This window comes from Synchiropus splendidus, chromosome 6 (assembly GCF_027744825.2).
Source record: "Synchiropus splendidus isolate RoL2022-P1 chromosome 6, RoL_Sspl_1.0, whole genome shotgun sequence".
Classification (NCBI taxonomy): Eukaryota; Metazoa; Chordata; class Actinopteri; order Syngnathiformes; family Callionymidae; genus Synchiropus; species Synchiropus splendidus.
Window position 1 is genome coordinate 13,249,181 of NC_071339.1, and position 15,747 is coordinate 13,264,927.

The 15,747-nt window shown below is 45.3% G+C and overlaps 3 protein-coding genes across 13 annotated transcripts in view; 2 read left to right on the forward strand and 1 right to left on the reverse strand.

Annotated features, from left to right (window-relative positions):
• Window positions 1-454: 454 nt before the first annotated feature.
• Window positions 455-6,246, forward strand: LOC128760782 (interleukin-17 receptor C-like). 4 transcript variants are annotated; one of them, XM_053868443.1, is made up of 14 exons: window positions 455-817; window positions 1,525-1,714; window positions 2,148-2,248; window positions 2,319-2,436; window positions 2,499-2,540; window positions 2,600-2,712; window positions 2,878-2,934; window positions 3,007-3,061; window positions 3,851-4,071; window positions 4,206-4,259; window positions 4,321-4,372; window positions 4,439-4,534; window positions 5,480-5,518; window positions 5,588-6,246. In XM_053868443.1, exons 1-14 carry the CDS (start codon window positions 710-712, stop codon window positions 6,124-6,126), a joined length of 1,785 nt encoding a protein of 594 aa, XP_053724418.1. In that variant the 5' UTR covers window positions 455-709; the 3' UTR covers window positions 6,127-6,246. The 4 variants fall into 4 exon arrangements, with proteins under 4 accessions (XP_053724418.1, XP_053724417.1, XP_053724419.1 ...); XM_053868442.1 differs by having other exon boundaries at window positions 2,878-3,061; XM_053868445.1 differs by lacking the exon at window positions 455-817 and adding an exon at window positions 1,929-2,061 and having other exon boundaries at window positions 1,635-1,714; window positions 2,878-3,061.
• Window positions 6,247-6,497: 251 nt separating this feature from the next.
• Window positions 6,498-8,878, forward strand: LOC128761030 (protein disulfide isomerase Creld1). 2 transcript variants are annotated; one of them, XM_053868881.1, is made up of 6 exons: window positions 6,498-6,572; window positions 6,982-7,142; window positions 7,382-7,465; window positions 8,112-8,207; window positions 8,281-8,421; window positions 8,481-8,878. In XM_053868881.1, the coding sequence occupies exons 2-6, from the start codon at window positions 6,989-6,991 to the stop codon at window positions 8,696-8,698; spliced, it is 693 nt and encodes a 230-aa protein (XP_053724856.1). In that variant the 5' UTR covers window positions 6,498-6,572; window positions 6,982-6,988; the 3' UTR covers window positions 8,699-8,878. The 2 variants fall into 2 exon arrangements, with proteins under 2 accessions (XP_053724856.1, XP_053724857.1); XM_053868882.1 differs by having other exon boundaries at window positions 6,512-6,572; window positions 6,957-7,142.
• Window positions 8,879-11,620: 2,742 nt separating this feature from the next.
• Window positions 11,621-15,747, reverse strand: part of erc2 (ELKS/RAB6-interacting/CAST family member 2) — a 37,139-nt gene continuing 33,012 nt past the window's right edge. For 6 of the 7 annotated variants that reach the window (XM_053867590.1, XM_053867592.1, XM_053867588.1 and 3 more), the window contains 6 exons: window positions 15,524-15,684; window positions 14,580-14,727; window positions 13,904-14,488; window positions 13,698-13,764; window positions 13,461-13,620; window positions 11,621-13,070 (listed from right to left, as the gene is read on the reverse strand). In XM_053867590.1, coding sequence (XP_053723565.1) covers window positions 13,738-13,764; window positions 13,904-14,488; window positions 14,580-14,727; window positions 15,524-15,684 — 921 coding nt within the window. In that variant the 3' untranslated portion in view covers window positions 11,621-13,070; window positions 13,461-13,620; window positions 13,698-13,737. Of the gene's footprint in view, window positions 13,071-13,460; window positions 13,621-13,697; window positions 13,765-13,900; window positions 14,489-14,579; window positions 14,728-15,523; window positions 15,685-15,747 lie in introns of all 7 variants that reach the window. The other variant, XM_053867587.1, reaches the window with a different exon arrangement.

Here is a 15,747-nt window from a genome sequence, read left to right on the forward strand (position 1 = left end):
GTGTAGCGGAAAACATCCCTGAACAACAAAATTACACATTTACGTAAAACATACTGAAATAAAAGAATCCCTTTTTGACTCTGTTACACCGACATTACTGCGAGATGACAACGGTCGGGGTTGATCTTAGCCTTCATATCCAGAACTACTTTTGTAACGCCATCAAGGCGATATGTAGTTTTCTGCTTCTGCAGGCGAGTGAAGTGTTGCGACTCTGTGGGTGACTCAATAGTAAACCAAGGTGAACAGAGGTGAGACAACCTGTTGGGCCAGACGCATGCTTGCTGAAATCAAATGCAGTAAACACACGACTGTGGGAGTGCTCAGATTACACTGCGCGTTCTGCCTGGATGCGAACGACAGAGACTTTGACCCTCATTGAGCGTCATGTAGGTGTTGTGAGCTCAGAGATTTTATGGTCAGTCACAGTGTTTTCGCAGGTGCGTACCTGAATGTGCCGTGCATGATTTGTGAAGTGGAAAGCTTCAGCTCATAGAAGGAAGGGTGGAAGCCAACATTCATGATTGGCATTTCTTCCCTCACACCCTGTGAGTCAGAAGGGATCCACGTGCTCCAACCGGCCGACTGCCTTCCCAGGAAGTGGAGTCATTCATCATCGAGATGGCGAAGACAGCGGCAGACCTTGTCACGACCCACTGGAAGCACTATGGAGTAGATTAGAAGGTGGATCCGTGGAGCCGGCAGTGAAATGTTCTCATTTTACAGAGCTCTATTATGTGTTTTATGGTTTCCTCACGCGTCACTATTAAATCTGGACCTCCCTGGGAGAGACCGGACCAGCGTCTCCTGCTCTCAGGTAGGACACAAACAGCACGGCTTTACATTCCTGTTTCACCACACAAAACCATGACCCACATATCCACAGGAGGACTGAACATAGCTATTTGTAAACCTTGCTATTTCAATCCAGTTCACAAAAGTGAAAGTATGATACAAGTAAATGTGAGATAAACAACTAGGGTTTGAGACAAGTACATTGAAAAGCACATTGTCTATATATCAAATATAAATATATAATATTTGCCTGTGATTTTGTGGACATGAGTTACAGTATGCAGAACAGTTTTTTTTCCACATTTTTCTTCATTTTTAAATTTTTCTGTGGGGAAAAATACACCAGATCTTTATAGGGAATTGTTTTCATTCTTTTAATCTTCATTGTCTTTTTTTTCCTTTCGGTTTATATTTCTCTCTTTCTTTTATTAATTGTGAATTTTCTGCAAACCAAATTTTGTTAACTGTCTTTCCTTGATGACTTTTGAAATGAGTGTAAAAACAGCATGACCATGAAGGACATGAGTGCGAAGCTGTGGCCATAAATTGTGACCCAAATGGACTCCGCTACTTGTTCTGCTGCTTTGTTACTTTGGCGATATAAAAGTGAGCACAAATAGTAAACGTTTTAGTCCTCACAGAAGCAGATGTCTCAGTCAGTTGTTTGCAGAGATGAATCACAAATATTGTCAGAACAATAACTTGCTTGATGTCATATCCTCCTGCCAGGGTCTCTCCCAGTGCACTGTGGATGACGCAAACACTGTCTTAGCACCAGAAAATGGACGAGTCCAGGTCAGGAAACTGGCGCCGCAGCTGAAGCTCCGCTGCCGGGGCAGCTCACCGTGCTGCCTGTGTCTGCTGATAGACACGGAGCTGTACATTTCTCCGGATACACTGCAGGATGATGACTCGACAGGTATGTCAACCTGGAGCCATGTCAAACAGACATTTACATCTGAAAACACATCAGTATTTCTTTCAAGTTTGACCGGTAGTTTGAGCGCTGATTCAAACATTAAAGACATGGACAAAGCAACAACACAATGGACACTGCAGAAGACACTACAGAGACATTGCACTGTAGGGCGGAATAAGCACAGTCTAATATTTGATTTATTCCTACGCAAAAGCCAGCTCACCAACAAAGGTGATGAGCTGAACGCTTGGCCATCAGCTACAGTAGAATGGAAGGTCGAAGGACGGATCAAAGGCAACGTTGGGAAGTCTTGGGATGTCACGGCTTTGCCCCACAAAAAAGAAGTGGTAGCCTCACCTTACCCTTTACTCCATGCTCCTGTGCTGCTGCTATCTTTGTTGTGATTGCTCACATTCTTTCTCTGCCGAAACAGGATCTGTGACATTGTGTTACCAAACACCATCAGCTCTGCCAACATGCAAGAAAGTGGCGTTCACAATAAACAATGGCAGCCTTCAGCAAAACCTGGGAAAGGTGTTGTATTTTTATACTTGGATTTGACTTTTCTCCCTTCTTTGTCAACATCTGTCTGTCTGTCTTCAAGGTGTCCTTGGTGTCAAATAAACCAGTGGGCGTTTCATTTGGCTCTGAAGTTCAGATTTATTCCTTAAACCCTCCAGCCTTTCCACTTCAAAAGATCTCAGCTCCTTTGCTGAAAGAAGGTGAAACGCTTTGTCTCCACGCTTGTCTTTGAACCCTCACTGAAGTGTCACCCTGTTCACAGAGTGTGCCAGACCTCCCTTGAGAAACATTGAAGAGTGCAGAGGTAGATGTTCTTCTTTGTTCATCTGAGTGAGCTGATCTAACCAGTGTGACGCCTCTCAGCGCCTGAAGTCCTCACTCAAATCCACCAGGACCAGGTCCAGCTGCGACTAGATGGGGAGGCGTTCGGCACCACATCTGTCTGCGTCCAGTATGAGCTGAGGGGGATGTGTCAGGTGGGTCCTTTGTAAAGCAACTGGACCTTTAATACGGACCTTTTAAAGTGAACTGAAATAAATGAAGGCCACACGGAGCAGCTCCACCTGATCCACTTCCACCCTCTTCATCTGCATCACCTGTCCTATATTGTTTCAACCTATCACCCAAAATCTCCATTTTAGGCTTGGCCTCACACCACCATCCCTCTGCCGTCAGTGGTGCCGTGCCTCTGCATCCAGGTAATGTCACCGCTCATGTTAAACAAAACGGAAGACGTACAAACAAAGAAAGTCCATGGACTGTGTTTGCAGGCTTGGCACCACAGCAGCGCTGTGCGCTCTCTCAGCTGCCCCTTTCGGGAAACAGGTGAGCCACGCCGCCGCCTTTGTCCAGTGACAACTACAAGCTGAGCACCGGCAAAAATTCAGCAGCCATTTTCAATTGTAACGCACATGCTTTCATCTTTATTCCCACACAGTGTAAGATAAACAGGTCAATAGAAATGTATACTTGCATCAACAGTTGAAGAAAAATATGTTTTGCAAAACTTGATATGGATTTCTACACTGTGCTGTGCTTCTCATTTTGAGTATTAACAATTGAACTAAAAAATATTACTTGCAATAGAAAAATGAAAAAACAAAACAAACAAATATTTTAATGTACATGGAGTATACGTACACCGAGTATATTTGTTGACTACAGCAGTTTAATCAGCTGAGACCAGTCGCCAAGAAAGCTATGTTTCCAACAGTTTTGGTTCGTCTGTCTGTGTTCAAAATACCTTGAAAAGATATGGGCGGATTTGGATGAAATTTTTTGAAAATATCTAGAATGAGACAAGGAACCGATGCTTCAGTTTTTCGGGGTGATCCAGATCACTGTCTGGATCCAGGAATTTTTTTTAAAGGATTCTTTGAGATTGTGTGGGGTTTGGACTGAAGCTGCTTCGCGGGAGTTTGCACTCTCTCAGTGCTTTTCTAGTTTATTAATACATCACAAGCTCATGTATGTGCTGCGGAAGCTCCAAGGCTCAAATACATTGTGAATGTTAATCGTTTTATTTATAAATTCTAAAAGTATGCAGATGACTGTGGGTGGCTCTTGCTTCTGTTTATGTGTGTGAGTGAGAGATGTCATGCTCGTGCTGTGCAGCTTTCCTGTACAACAACCTGTGGCAGAACGTGACGGCGTCCGCCTGGCCAGCTCACATGACCCACGGTGGCACAGTGATGCTGTGGAACCTGTCAGCACCCTGCACGCTGGAAGGTCACGTGTGGCCGTGCGAGCGTACGACAAGCCACTGCAGGGAGATCCAGGGCTTCCGGCAACAGCTGGAGAACCACACATGGACGCAGCACAAATCTGGACGCTGGGTAAGACAGAGCAGACAACCACGATGATTTTTTTTTATTTTTGATTTATGGATTTAATCCATTGATAAAAGGAAAGAACCCGAGATCAGTCCTTGAGTTTGACCTTCCTAAAACACAGCTAACTTTCCCCTCAGGTGAATGAAGGAGCTTTTGAAGACATCAACCTCGGGCTCTTACCGTGTGTGATGGTAACCAGCAACTTGAACACAACAGTGGAACCATCAACTCATGATCCTTCATACATCACAGGTGACACTGGAGGGAAAAGGCCACCAGCTGGGACCCTTCTGTTTCAAACACAGTGAGCAGTAAATTCCAACCTGTCACCACCAACATGGCCAGTAAACTAATATTCTGTTTGCTCCAGCTGAGAGGTGGCACTGGAGTCTTCTGCCTGTTGGTCTGATCCTGCTAGTTGTCCTAGTTGGGATTCACATATGTCTGTTTCACGGCCGCATCAAGGGTAAGTTTTGACACTTGACATTAACAATACTGAACAAAACCAGCAGAGGGCGCGCCAACACATACACTACATGCATCCAACAAACGCAAAATAGAAATATTATTTTTGGTTTGTAGGGAATTTTCTTTTTTCTTTTGTAGCTAGACATAGTTATGTGGGTAAATTCAACAGCTGCAGAAAAAATATAAGAAAACAAGAAATTAAAAAAACAACAATAGAAATATGAAATTGTGAATTAGAAAAGCAAAACACTCTTTTTTTTTAAACAGACAATGTAGGAAAGAGGAAAAGAAGGCAATGCACATAGTGCACATAAAGGCGGACATGGAAGCAGGCTATGTGCAAAGTGCAATAAATAAAAACGGATTCAATTAAAAACAGATTGAGATGACAAAAATGTGCCAACAAAACCTTTCAGTAAATTTTACAGGGATGAATTGTACTGTTTTCATTGCCACTGGAAGAAAGGACCTTGTGTGGTGCTCAGTCTTAGTCTGAGATGGTTGGTCTGAGTCTATTAGTCCCTGTGCTTCTGTGTTGGACCAGGAGCTGATGGAGGGGGTGAGTGGTGTTGTCCAGGATGCTCCTTAGTTTCAGGAGCATCCTCCTCTCCATAACCGTCTCTAAGGAGCCCACTTTGCGGCTGAGTCTGAGTCTGTTAGTGTCTGCAAGCATTAATCTGCTGCCTCAGCAAACCACAGCAGACAGTTTTGCGCTGGACACCAGCGACTCGTAAAACATCCTCAGCGTTGCCCAGCAGATGTTGAAGGACCTGAGCCTCCTCAGGAAGTGGAGACGGCCTGTCCTTTTTTTGTAAAGGGCCTCTGTGAACACTACAATAACAATGATCATCAGGATCAAGCACCATGACAGTCAATTCAAATTTCATCTAACCTGTTGGCATGTTCTTCACAAATATACATTTTTTCTTGTCGGATATTTTAGGATACATATGGGGCTGCCGTCGTGATGGATTTGCAAAGAGTGAGTTTTCTCATTTTGCTCAGTGAACGGGGATCACAACAAATGACTTTAATATTTTCCCTTCCACAGTGAGAAGGAGGGGACACATTGTGGTTATCAGCCCTCCAGACGTGGACGCGGCTCTCTCAGAGTCAGTGTGTGGCCTCGGCTCCTCGCTCATGACCCTGGGGTTCAGTGTTTCGGTGGACCAGTGGTGCAGGAAGGAGCAGTGTCGCCTGGGGCCCCTGCCTTGGCTGCACTCACAGCTGCTGGACATCACCTTGCAGGGCGGCTGGCTCATCCTGGTCTGGACCCCCACAGCCTTGGAGAAAACGGAGCAATGGACTTGTCAACTCAATAGGACGGTTGCAGCTAAACCAACCGACGCTCTGCAGACGTGGGGTCCTCGCGCTGACATTTTCACTGCAACGCTGAGTCTCCTGCAGGCAGACAAGCAGCTGGGCAGGAGCAGACAACACTTTCTCCTGGTCAGCTTCGACTCAGCGCAGCCAGCTGAGCGGCAGCCACAGCTTCTGGACAGGATTCCCTTGTTCCAGCTGCCTTCCCAAATGCCATGTCTCCTGGCTCAGCTCACTGGGAATCTGAGAAGACGCTGTGTCAAATGCTAAAGCAGCGTGTCAGACGATCATATTACACTTCTAATTCAAGTCGCATTGTTCACAGACACATGTGCATGGTAGCAGTGTCCTATAGTGGTGTCCTCCAGTCAATAAAAGTAATGTTTTTAAGCTGTCTAAAACGACATCACTGCACACACGCTGGTCTAAAAATACAACACCGCATTCCACCTGCCAGCGCTTATCCCAACTTGTGATTGGTTGTTTCTGTGAGAGGGCGGGACATTGCCGCTGACGTCAGTTAAAGTACGTTGAAAGCTTACAACTGGACATTTTCAAGGGGCGGCAATTGAGTCCGTCGAGTGCGCCACCTGCTTGAATCGTCGTGATGGTTAACGCACAATACTCTTAAAGGAGCCGCAGTGAGCGTGTCGCGACTTGTAAAACGTTCTTAAAGTTTCATGGAATCATTCAGTCAGTTTGTGCGCGAAGAGGAGGTAAGCGATTTGAGTATGTCCGTCTTTATGTGTCAGACTAACAATATATTATAAAATAAGCCGTTATGATCGTGAACGTTAACACCGTTAGTTTTAGTAGTTATCTGAAATATCTGTAAAAAAGCAAAGTGGATATTTTTATTCACTTGTTATCACTATAACCACAATGATTTTCCTATACTAGACCTACAACATCTCATATAAAGGCCTCTCTCTGCATATAAGCCGTTCAATTTCACTCCGAGAGCGCCACCTACTGATATTGACCACATTCTCAACATTATTCAGCTTTTCTGCCTTGACTATAACATGTATTTCAGCCGTTCAGTGAAGCCTGTTTTTAAGAAATGATTGATTCCGGATGAAGATCATCTTTTATAAAAGAGCATCCCTGTGGTGGGTTACCAAGGCAACAGATGGGACCAAGGACGCTGCAGGTCACCTGGCTGTGTGTGCTGGTGTTAGAGGCGTTCGGCTGCCCGGATGCCTGCGCTAGGTGCGCGCTCACGCCCGCTGACCAGTGTGAGGAATGCAGGGTTGGGTGGCAGCTCCATCAACACACCTGTGTAGGTACAGTATGATGCTCTGTTACCCAGCAAAGTTATGTATGTGACGCTGACAGATCTTGCAGTCCAGTGCATCGTTTGAGACCTTTAATCCGGTCCAGAAAATATGGACCAAGGCGGCGGCCCTCCACTTTTCACTGGTGCCTTTTTAGTTTGGAGCAGATCGGTCAAAGAGCAGCAGTGATGGAGGCCGTCCCTCGGACCCACCACACTGTCACGGGTTATCTATGACTGTACTTTCAGATGTTGATGAGTGCGATGGTGAGCCGGGCCGCTGTCCTTCCAGCAGCTACTGCGTCAACACAGAGGGGTCCTTCAAGTGCAGAGGTCAGTGGGTCACGAGCAGACGCCTCATCGTTTGGGCAGCAGGTCACAGAACATGCCACATGTACAAAACTCCTGACAAGCTTATTGCTCCTCCTGACAGGAAGTGAAAGGTCAGAGCTCACAGGCGCCACAGGATGCGACTTGTTGGTTATAAAGTAAAGAGTTTGGGAGCAGATAGTGATGGGTTGATGAGGTTTCATGACACAGTGTCCTGATTTTCAGAGGCCACCAGATGGCACTGTCTGTTGTAAAATTTGAACACTGAATTCAATGAAACCTCACATCATTTGTAAACCAAGAGCGCCATCTAGTGGCCTCTGAAAGTCAGGGCTCCGTTTCATCAACCCTGCCATGCTGTTTCATGATAGCTCACCTTGCCATCACTAAGACCTGAGACACTCAAGTGACATCAAGAAACCAAAACTCTTTTCTGAAGTTTGTTTGTTTGAACTTTTTATTCAAACATATTTCTATTGATACATTCATGATCATCATATGAGAATTCTGCTTACATTTTAGCATCAATGCAATCAATGCAATTTCATTTTAAGATTACATTATTTTTGTTTCATGGTATGAAATAGTATGAATATAACTGAATGAAATCGATCTTTGCTGGAGCCACATGGGGTCGTTCTCATGACAGACTGTGACCAAGCTTGCGTGGGCTGCATGGGAAGTGGAGCGGCTCGCTGTCGGAAGTGTGCGGCCGGCTTCAGGATGACCGGAGCCAAGTGTCTGGGTAACGTTCAAACCTGCTTGTGAGTTTCATGTCTTCTCTCGGGAATCGAATGGTTCTGTTTGGTCGGGCTCAGATGTAGACGAATGCAGCGACCTGGTTCTGGCTTGTCCCGGTCTGAATGAGATTTGTATCAACACTGCTGGTTCCTATCACTGCCAATGTGCCGAGGGATTCATTGCCAAGGACAAGGCCTGCGTGAAGAAGCAGCTTCCAGGTGAGTCGATTCATAAACAGCAATGCTTCAGCTGGAAAACTCGATTCATTTTTCCACAGGAGTTGAGGAGAAGGGACTGTTTGAGGACATCCAGGAGGATGAGGTGGAGGTTCTTCAGCAGATGTTCTTCGGGGTGGTCCTCTGTGCTCTGGCGACTCTGGCCGCAAAGGGAGATCTGGTCTACACATCTGTCTTTGTGGGCGCCGCCGCCGGCATGGCAGGTTACTGGCTCTCTGACAGGGGACACCGCTTGTTAGACAACCTCGTAAAGAGGTGAAGTTGTTACTCTTTCCTGTGCTAAAACTATCTCTTCATTCATAAGGGAAAAACAAATGAAGAAACGTATAGCTGTGTGCTTTCTTTATGTAGCACTGACAAAAGATGTCCATGTTATGAGACAGTTAAACAAGTCTCGGCAGTTAAAGCTAACACTTCATTATGTTTGTATGTGTAATGAAATATCTTGACACTCTGCAAAGATGAATTAAACTGAATTTATTAACAGCTCCTGCGTCTGACATTTGTTTTAATCTTGTTTGGCTTCTTACAATAATAATAATTTCATCTTCAAGTTTTAATATTTGATAGACTTTGCTCCATCATTATGTACAAGTGCTGACTCAGGGATATTTGTACAAAGTCATTTAATGTTAGATTAATATTGTTTATGTCAGAGGAATAATATAACAATACATATAATACACTTTGTTAAATGAATTTAACAAGTGCTGTTTCCCCCGGCCTCTGCCCCTAAACCCAACCATCCAAAACACATGGCTAACCTCCATCAGGACCAAACTTATTACGACCCAGTTATTTTGAAATATTCATCCTCAATTTTAGGCTTAACCTTGCAGGGGACTGGCGTAGGGTCCCCACATACACAATTAAATGAAGGTAAATAAAACAAAACTTAACTTAAAGAAGAGAAGGACAAGTGAAGCTTGATTGTCCTCTGAATTAAACTTTAATCCGTTGCACAAATCATGCCTCAACAACAGAGGCTGATGGTGTAAGTCAGGGATGTCAAACTTTAACAATATACAGCTGGCATTTTATTTTATTTATTTACTTTTTTTTTTTTTTTTAGGATTCCGGTCGTGATGTTGACATCCATTTGTATCTATTTTTTGGTGAATTTTAACTTGACTTTATTGAGTTTGATTTGAGCACACTTATTTATCGTGGGAATGATGGTTAGCCGCAGTAAGATGGAATAAATGAATGAGGGACCTAAGTGGACAGGTGAAGTACTTAGGCTCTACTGTCCAAGGCGATGGAGAGTCTGAGAAAGAGGTGAAGAAGCGGGTGCTGGATGGTAAATTGGAGAAAAGTGTCAGGTGTCAGCAAGGATGAATGGGAAAGTGTCCAAAAGGGTGGTGAGGCCAGCAATGTTGTATGGTTTGGAAACAGTGGCACTGAGGAAAAGACAGGAGAAAGAGCTGGAGATAGCAGAGATGAAGATGCTGAGGTTCTCTCTGGGAGTGAGCAGGATGGATAGGATCAGGAGGCAGTAGATCAGAGGGACAGCACATGTGGTCAGGTGTTGAGGAGACAAAGTCAGAGAGGCTAGATGGAGATGGTTTGGACATGTACAGAGGAGAGAGAGAGCCAGTACATTGGTAGGAAGATGTTGAGGAAGGTGATGGAGATGGTGAAGGAGGACATGAGGTTTGTAGGTTTGAGAGAAGAGGGAGCAGAGGACAGGGGGAGATGGAGGAAGATGATCCACTGTAGCCACCCCTGAAGGGAGAAGCCCAAAGAGAACGAAGAAGAAGAAGACACTTATTTATCATGGGTCGCATTTCATTTGATCCTTGAGATTGACCTGTTGAGGAAGGCAACAAAATTATTAACATATAATAATAATAATAATGTGATAAAGGAGTCCACTGACAGAAAGAAAGTCACCTTTATTTGTTGATGGATATAAACAAGCTGGCCAACACAGTTATATTCTGATACAGCACATACAATAGCAAACTGTGGACAGTCTCCGAGGTTCAAATGAAAAACAGGAAACATCACAGAGTATCCATGCGTCATTCAAAGATCTGTCACGCTTTTTTCCCCAGCCCCTCCAGGGACGTCCTCTGATGAAGTTTTTTCACTTGATCCACCTCTTTGATCGGCACACCCGTACAAACGATAAATGCGTTTACACACACACGCGCGCACGCACACACACTGCCTCACTCGCTCTCCAAAAATCATGCTGCACTCTCACGGAACTGCACAGGCTGTCTACCAAGGGGACACAGTAGGTGAGACACACATCACCCTGGAACACGTCACACCGTCACGATGCAGCTCATGAGTGAGGAACGGTGCTGGGCGGGAAGAGTGATCTCACGTTCACACGAGAAGTCATTCAGCATGCTTGACACTCACATTAACTCCTAAAACCTCACTGTACAGCCCGAAACATTTGCCTTTACAAATAGTACAATTGAAAACGGGCATATTTCAATAAGCATAACCCATACAAAAAAATAAATACAAAAATAATAAAAGTAATCAGTTATATGTAACAAAACAAAAGAAAAAAAAAACAAACAAAAAAAAAACTCTGGTCACAGTGGTTTATTTCAATCTATTCAGCGGCCACTTAAACCAAAGAAAGCGATAATGTAGTCTAGGCTTTTATTTTGAAGGCCCTTTAACCAGTAAGCCTTTTACCTCCAGACGCTTCCAGGCACAGACTCACTGACTCAGACAACCCAGACAAGCTAAGTCTCAGCGCTGTCCGTCTCCTGAACCAGGAGATCATCCTTTCATCACCGCAAAGTTGGCACGTAATGTAAAAGTCATGCATGGGCACGATTGAAATGTTCTCTACCATGTGGTCACATACGCTATTCAAGTATCTTCAAGTAATCAGTAGATAAGGACCTGAAAATGGAGGTTTTGTATTCCCCTGATGGTGAAGTGAGAGGACTTCAGCTCCTCTGTCTGTTTGCATTGTCTTCCCTTCCTTCTTTTTTGGATGAAAAAGAAACACAGGTGATCTTGTAAACACCAAGGTTGACTTGGTCAGTGACAGGTAAGAAGCAGAGACTATAAAAAGACGATGGTCCTCGATCACAAGGAGATGGGAAACACACCTTATATACAACGTTTGGCTGGGAGACACACGGGCACGGTGATGGCCGGGGGAGGAAGAGAATAGTCTGGTTCTTGTTTCCACTATATTGTATCATTGTGTTTTTTTGTTTTGTTTTTTTTTTTTTAAATCTAGCTATAACCAGCTGACACAGTCAAGTACGTCACCACTTCTGTTTACAGGACGACAACGACGACAAACACTGAAGGAAATGCATCTGGACAGAGTCACTCAAACCTCCACTTGGATGTTGTCCGCGATAGTCCTCACACACACACTCGCACACACTCACTCACAAGTGCAAGTGTCTCCGCTACTAACAGCAGTTTCTACTTATGTGAGCTGCAACAGTCACCACAGGCCGAGTGGTCTTCAAGAGAGCTTCCACACCCACAAAGGAATGTTAATCTCTAAAGTGGATTTGGATTCTTCCTTCTACTCTATGAACATTTTTGGGCTGTTATTTATTTTTTTTTAACACTGGGAATGTTACTGTATTCTTCTCATGATCTCCTCAACCCTTTAGAAAAATAACCATTAAGAATAAACATATAGAATCTTCAAAACGATTTTCTGACCACGCATAGACACACTCTATAGATTTCTCTCTATGTGTATAATATATGCATATCTTTCATATATGTGTACAGTATTTTCTTCTTCATATGAGGCCACCTTGTGGAGAAGGAGTCTCCAGGTTTTTTTTTTTTTTCTTTTTTTTGGGGCTAGCGTTGGGAGGAGAATCACATGGGCGACTACTGTTGGTGTCGATGGCACAACTAGACCTGCAGAACAGGGACGTCTACAGAACTCCACTTCACAGTCTATAGTGGTGGTTAAATGGGAGAGTCACGCCTCTGTGGGACTCAGGAGCTGCCCACAAAACTGTAGTGAAACTCTATGTGCAAAATTGTTCTTTGTACAGTTGTTGGACCGAGTCTCTTTTCATGTCCGTGACCTTCTGACACCGTTTAGTTTCAGCACCAGCAGAAGCACCATAATATGAGTTAATATTTCTGCAATACGAGGAGGTGCGCGGGTGCATAGTCTCCCAAACACTCGTCATGCTCGTCGTCGAAGAAATGGGAAATGAAACAAACAAAACCTTCCACTCTATTCCGACAGCTGCATAGATTAATCGTCGACAAAATGAGGTAACGTGAATGGAAAACTTTGACGGCAGCCACGGGTTTGAGCCTCAGAAGCTCGTGCAGTCAGGGGAGCCCTCTGTGCTGCGTTCAAGGCTAAATCATCAGAGAGTTGGTCGCTCTTTCGTTTGCCAACAGAAAAACAGAACCAGAAAATGTCTTTTGTGACGGGAAAAATGGATTCGCTGAGTGTCAGGGACAACTGTCGTGAGGAGAGACTGCACACTTGGAGTCAGAAAAGCCAGTTTGTGATGTCACCAGGTGGGTCTGCAGGGCAGTGAGGACGGGAGTCAGTCACCGTGATGGTCAACTGTTCACCAAGGGATGGACGCAGGACGGGGACTGGCCTGATGTCAGCGGCAGTCTTGGGAGAGAGGCGGCGCCAGACGAGCGGGAATCTGACAAGAGACACGAGAAGTGTTGGGCTCAACAGTCCATGGATTATAGCGTCATTTCTGTCAACACAAAGTGGATTGTTTTCTTTAACAGTAGGCAACACGATTTCATCTTCACGCAGCTAAACCACAGGTGACAATCTTGCAAACCCAGTCCTTACATCACAAACATGTGCAGTGGTGTGCAAAAGTGTGTCCTGACTTCTATTTCATAGATGTTTGAGATCATCTTCTTCTTCCATTGAACGCAGGTGTGATAAACCACAGTTGGGGAGGCCAAAATGAAGGTTTGAAAAATGCACTGCGCACCGTGGTTAGGTCATTCTACTTTTACATTCTACTGGCTTTTTGGGTTAAATTAGCAACAAGTTTGATGGAAAACTGGCCCCTCACCTGCTCAGCTGTCAGCCCCCCCCACGTCTGACCAGAACACCTCAAATCCTCTCTTCTCCCTCTCAAGTTTTAGGTCCAATTGTTTAGTTGACTCCATGTTGTTTGGCTTGTGTTGCATCATCATGGTGTGGCTGTGCTCCTCCAGTAGTGACCCACTCTTCTGAGGACAGTGAGGCGCAAATGATCAAACAACAAAAGCCAGGAATCTTATTTCTTTAAAAAAAGGACTTTTCTTACCCCTCAAATCAATTTTGGCGCTTTGGTTGTTGCAGCAGGATTATGCCCAGATTCCTTCCTCATCGTCCTGTTGGTGGACGTGTTGTAGGTCCACGGGATGGAAAAGAACAGACAGAATGAAGTGTTATCCGACATTAAATCTGGTCTGGATTTGTTAAATATCAACATTGATCCCAGTGTAAGATCATAAAGTGAGAAACAAGAACCTGGTCTGGAGAAGGGCGATGGCCGGCGTGTGGGGGTCCTCGTGCTGGTCCTCCACGGTGGTGGGGGGACGGGTGGCGTGGATGCTGAGCGTGGTGCGGGTGCTGTGGGTGATGCGGCTGCGGGGCGTGTTGAAGGTGCTGCGGGTGCTGTGGGTGCTGCGGGTGTGGGTGTTGTGGGTGTGGCCCCGGCTGTGGAGGGCCGTGCGGCTGCTGAGGAGGAGGGTGTCCGTGAGGGTGCTGGGGTGGGTGCTGGAGCTGGGGCTGGGGTTGACGTGGGTGCTGCTGATGCTGCGGCGGAGGTTGGCTGTGCGGAGGGTGCTGCTGTGGATGAGGAGCGTGTGGATAGGGCATCTGCGGCTGCTGCGGGTGAGGGTGCTGCTGGGGACCCTGGGGGTGTGGAGGGTGCTGAGGGTGTTGCGGGTGTGGCTGATGCTGCGGGTGAGGGCCGTGTGGATACTGAGCCTGCTGGGCGTGAGGAGGGTGGGGGTACTGCGTCTGAGGCTGAGACGGAGGATGGTGAGGGCCGTGAGGGTGGTACTGCTCATCTTCATAGTTGTCTGCTATCAGTTTCATCCTGCTCTGTGTCTGGGTGTAGAGACACGCCGTGTCAGAGAGACCACAATTCCTGCTTTTCAAATTTCCAACAGTAATGCAGCAGCTGAAGGGGAGCACTCACGTGTTGCTTGAGCTGGTGCATCAGCTTGTCCCGCTCTCTCTTCAGCGCCATCACCTCTTCTTGAGTCTTCTTCTTATTCGAGGCTGACAGTTCCAGGAGAGCGATGTTGGCATCTTTCTCACTGATGGCTGCCAGTAGAGCTTGTTGTCTGGAACAAAACGGGGCCATTCATGAATTTGCTTATGTCATCAACCGCAATAGCAAACTTATGAAGTCGATTTCTTTAAAGATTAAATTGTATTTGACTCAAAGCAGCTTTTGGAATTGAAGATTATGCTGGGACCTGATATGTTCTTCATTTCCTGATTACATTCTTTTCAAATGTTCATTTTGTCTAATTGCTTGTGCTGAAGCAGACCTCGGCAAAGTGCGGCCCGTGGGCCAAAAGTGGCCGTTTGACTGTATTTATGTGGCCCTCCTGGAGTCGGAGTAAAACGCTAAAACTGACATTGTTGTTGTCTCTGACAGTTTTGTCTCCTGCATTGTGTTTTGTTCATTATGATGCAACTGAAACACAACTTTCTCGCGTGATTGTTTTTCTTCATTGTTTGTCTTTTCCATTGGTTATTTTAGGAGTATTTCTTGTCCCTTAAAATACATCAGAATTGAAAGCAGATTTTGAAATGTATGAGACACATCGAGAATCTTTAAATGGAATGTGGTTTAAATTAAATAAAACACAACAAAGCAACATTATACGTGCATCTTAAAACTGTAATTTCATCGTCACACATGAAGTCATCACTTGATTTTTATTTCCAGTTGGTGAGAGACAAATGATCTATAATGTGAGGAGTTCCTCTTATATTGTCATGAGTCTTATGAAGCCTGTCTGGTTGATCAATAATAGCTGTGTCCTGCGAGCAGCTCTGTGTTCCCTGTGAAAAATATGATCTACGACCAAAAGAGCACCCGATGTGCAGAGCAAAAGCCGAGACACCAACTTCATCTCCAGGATCTCCTCCAGCTGTTTCCGTCGCTCTTGTCTCATGTTGGTGAGGTGCGAGTCCCGTTCCTGCAGAGACTGCTGCGTGGACGAGAGGCGCTGCTTGGTGGAGTCCAGCTCTTGTCTTGTTCGCTCCAACGTGTTCATCAGCTCCTCCAACTGTCGAAGGTGAAAATGATTAAAACCCACCATGTAACAGAGAAAAAGAAATTGGCGGACTGA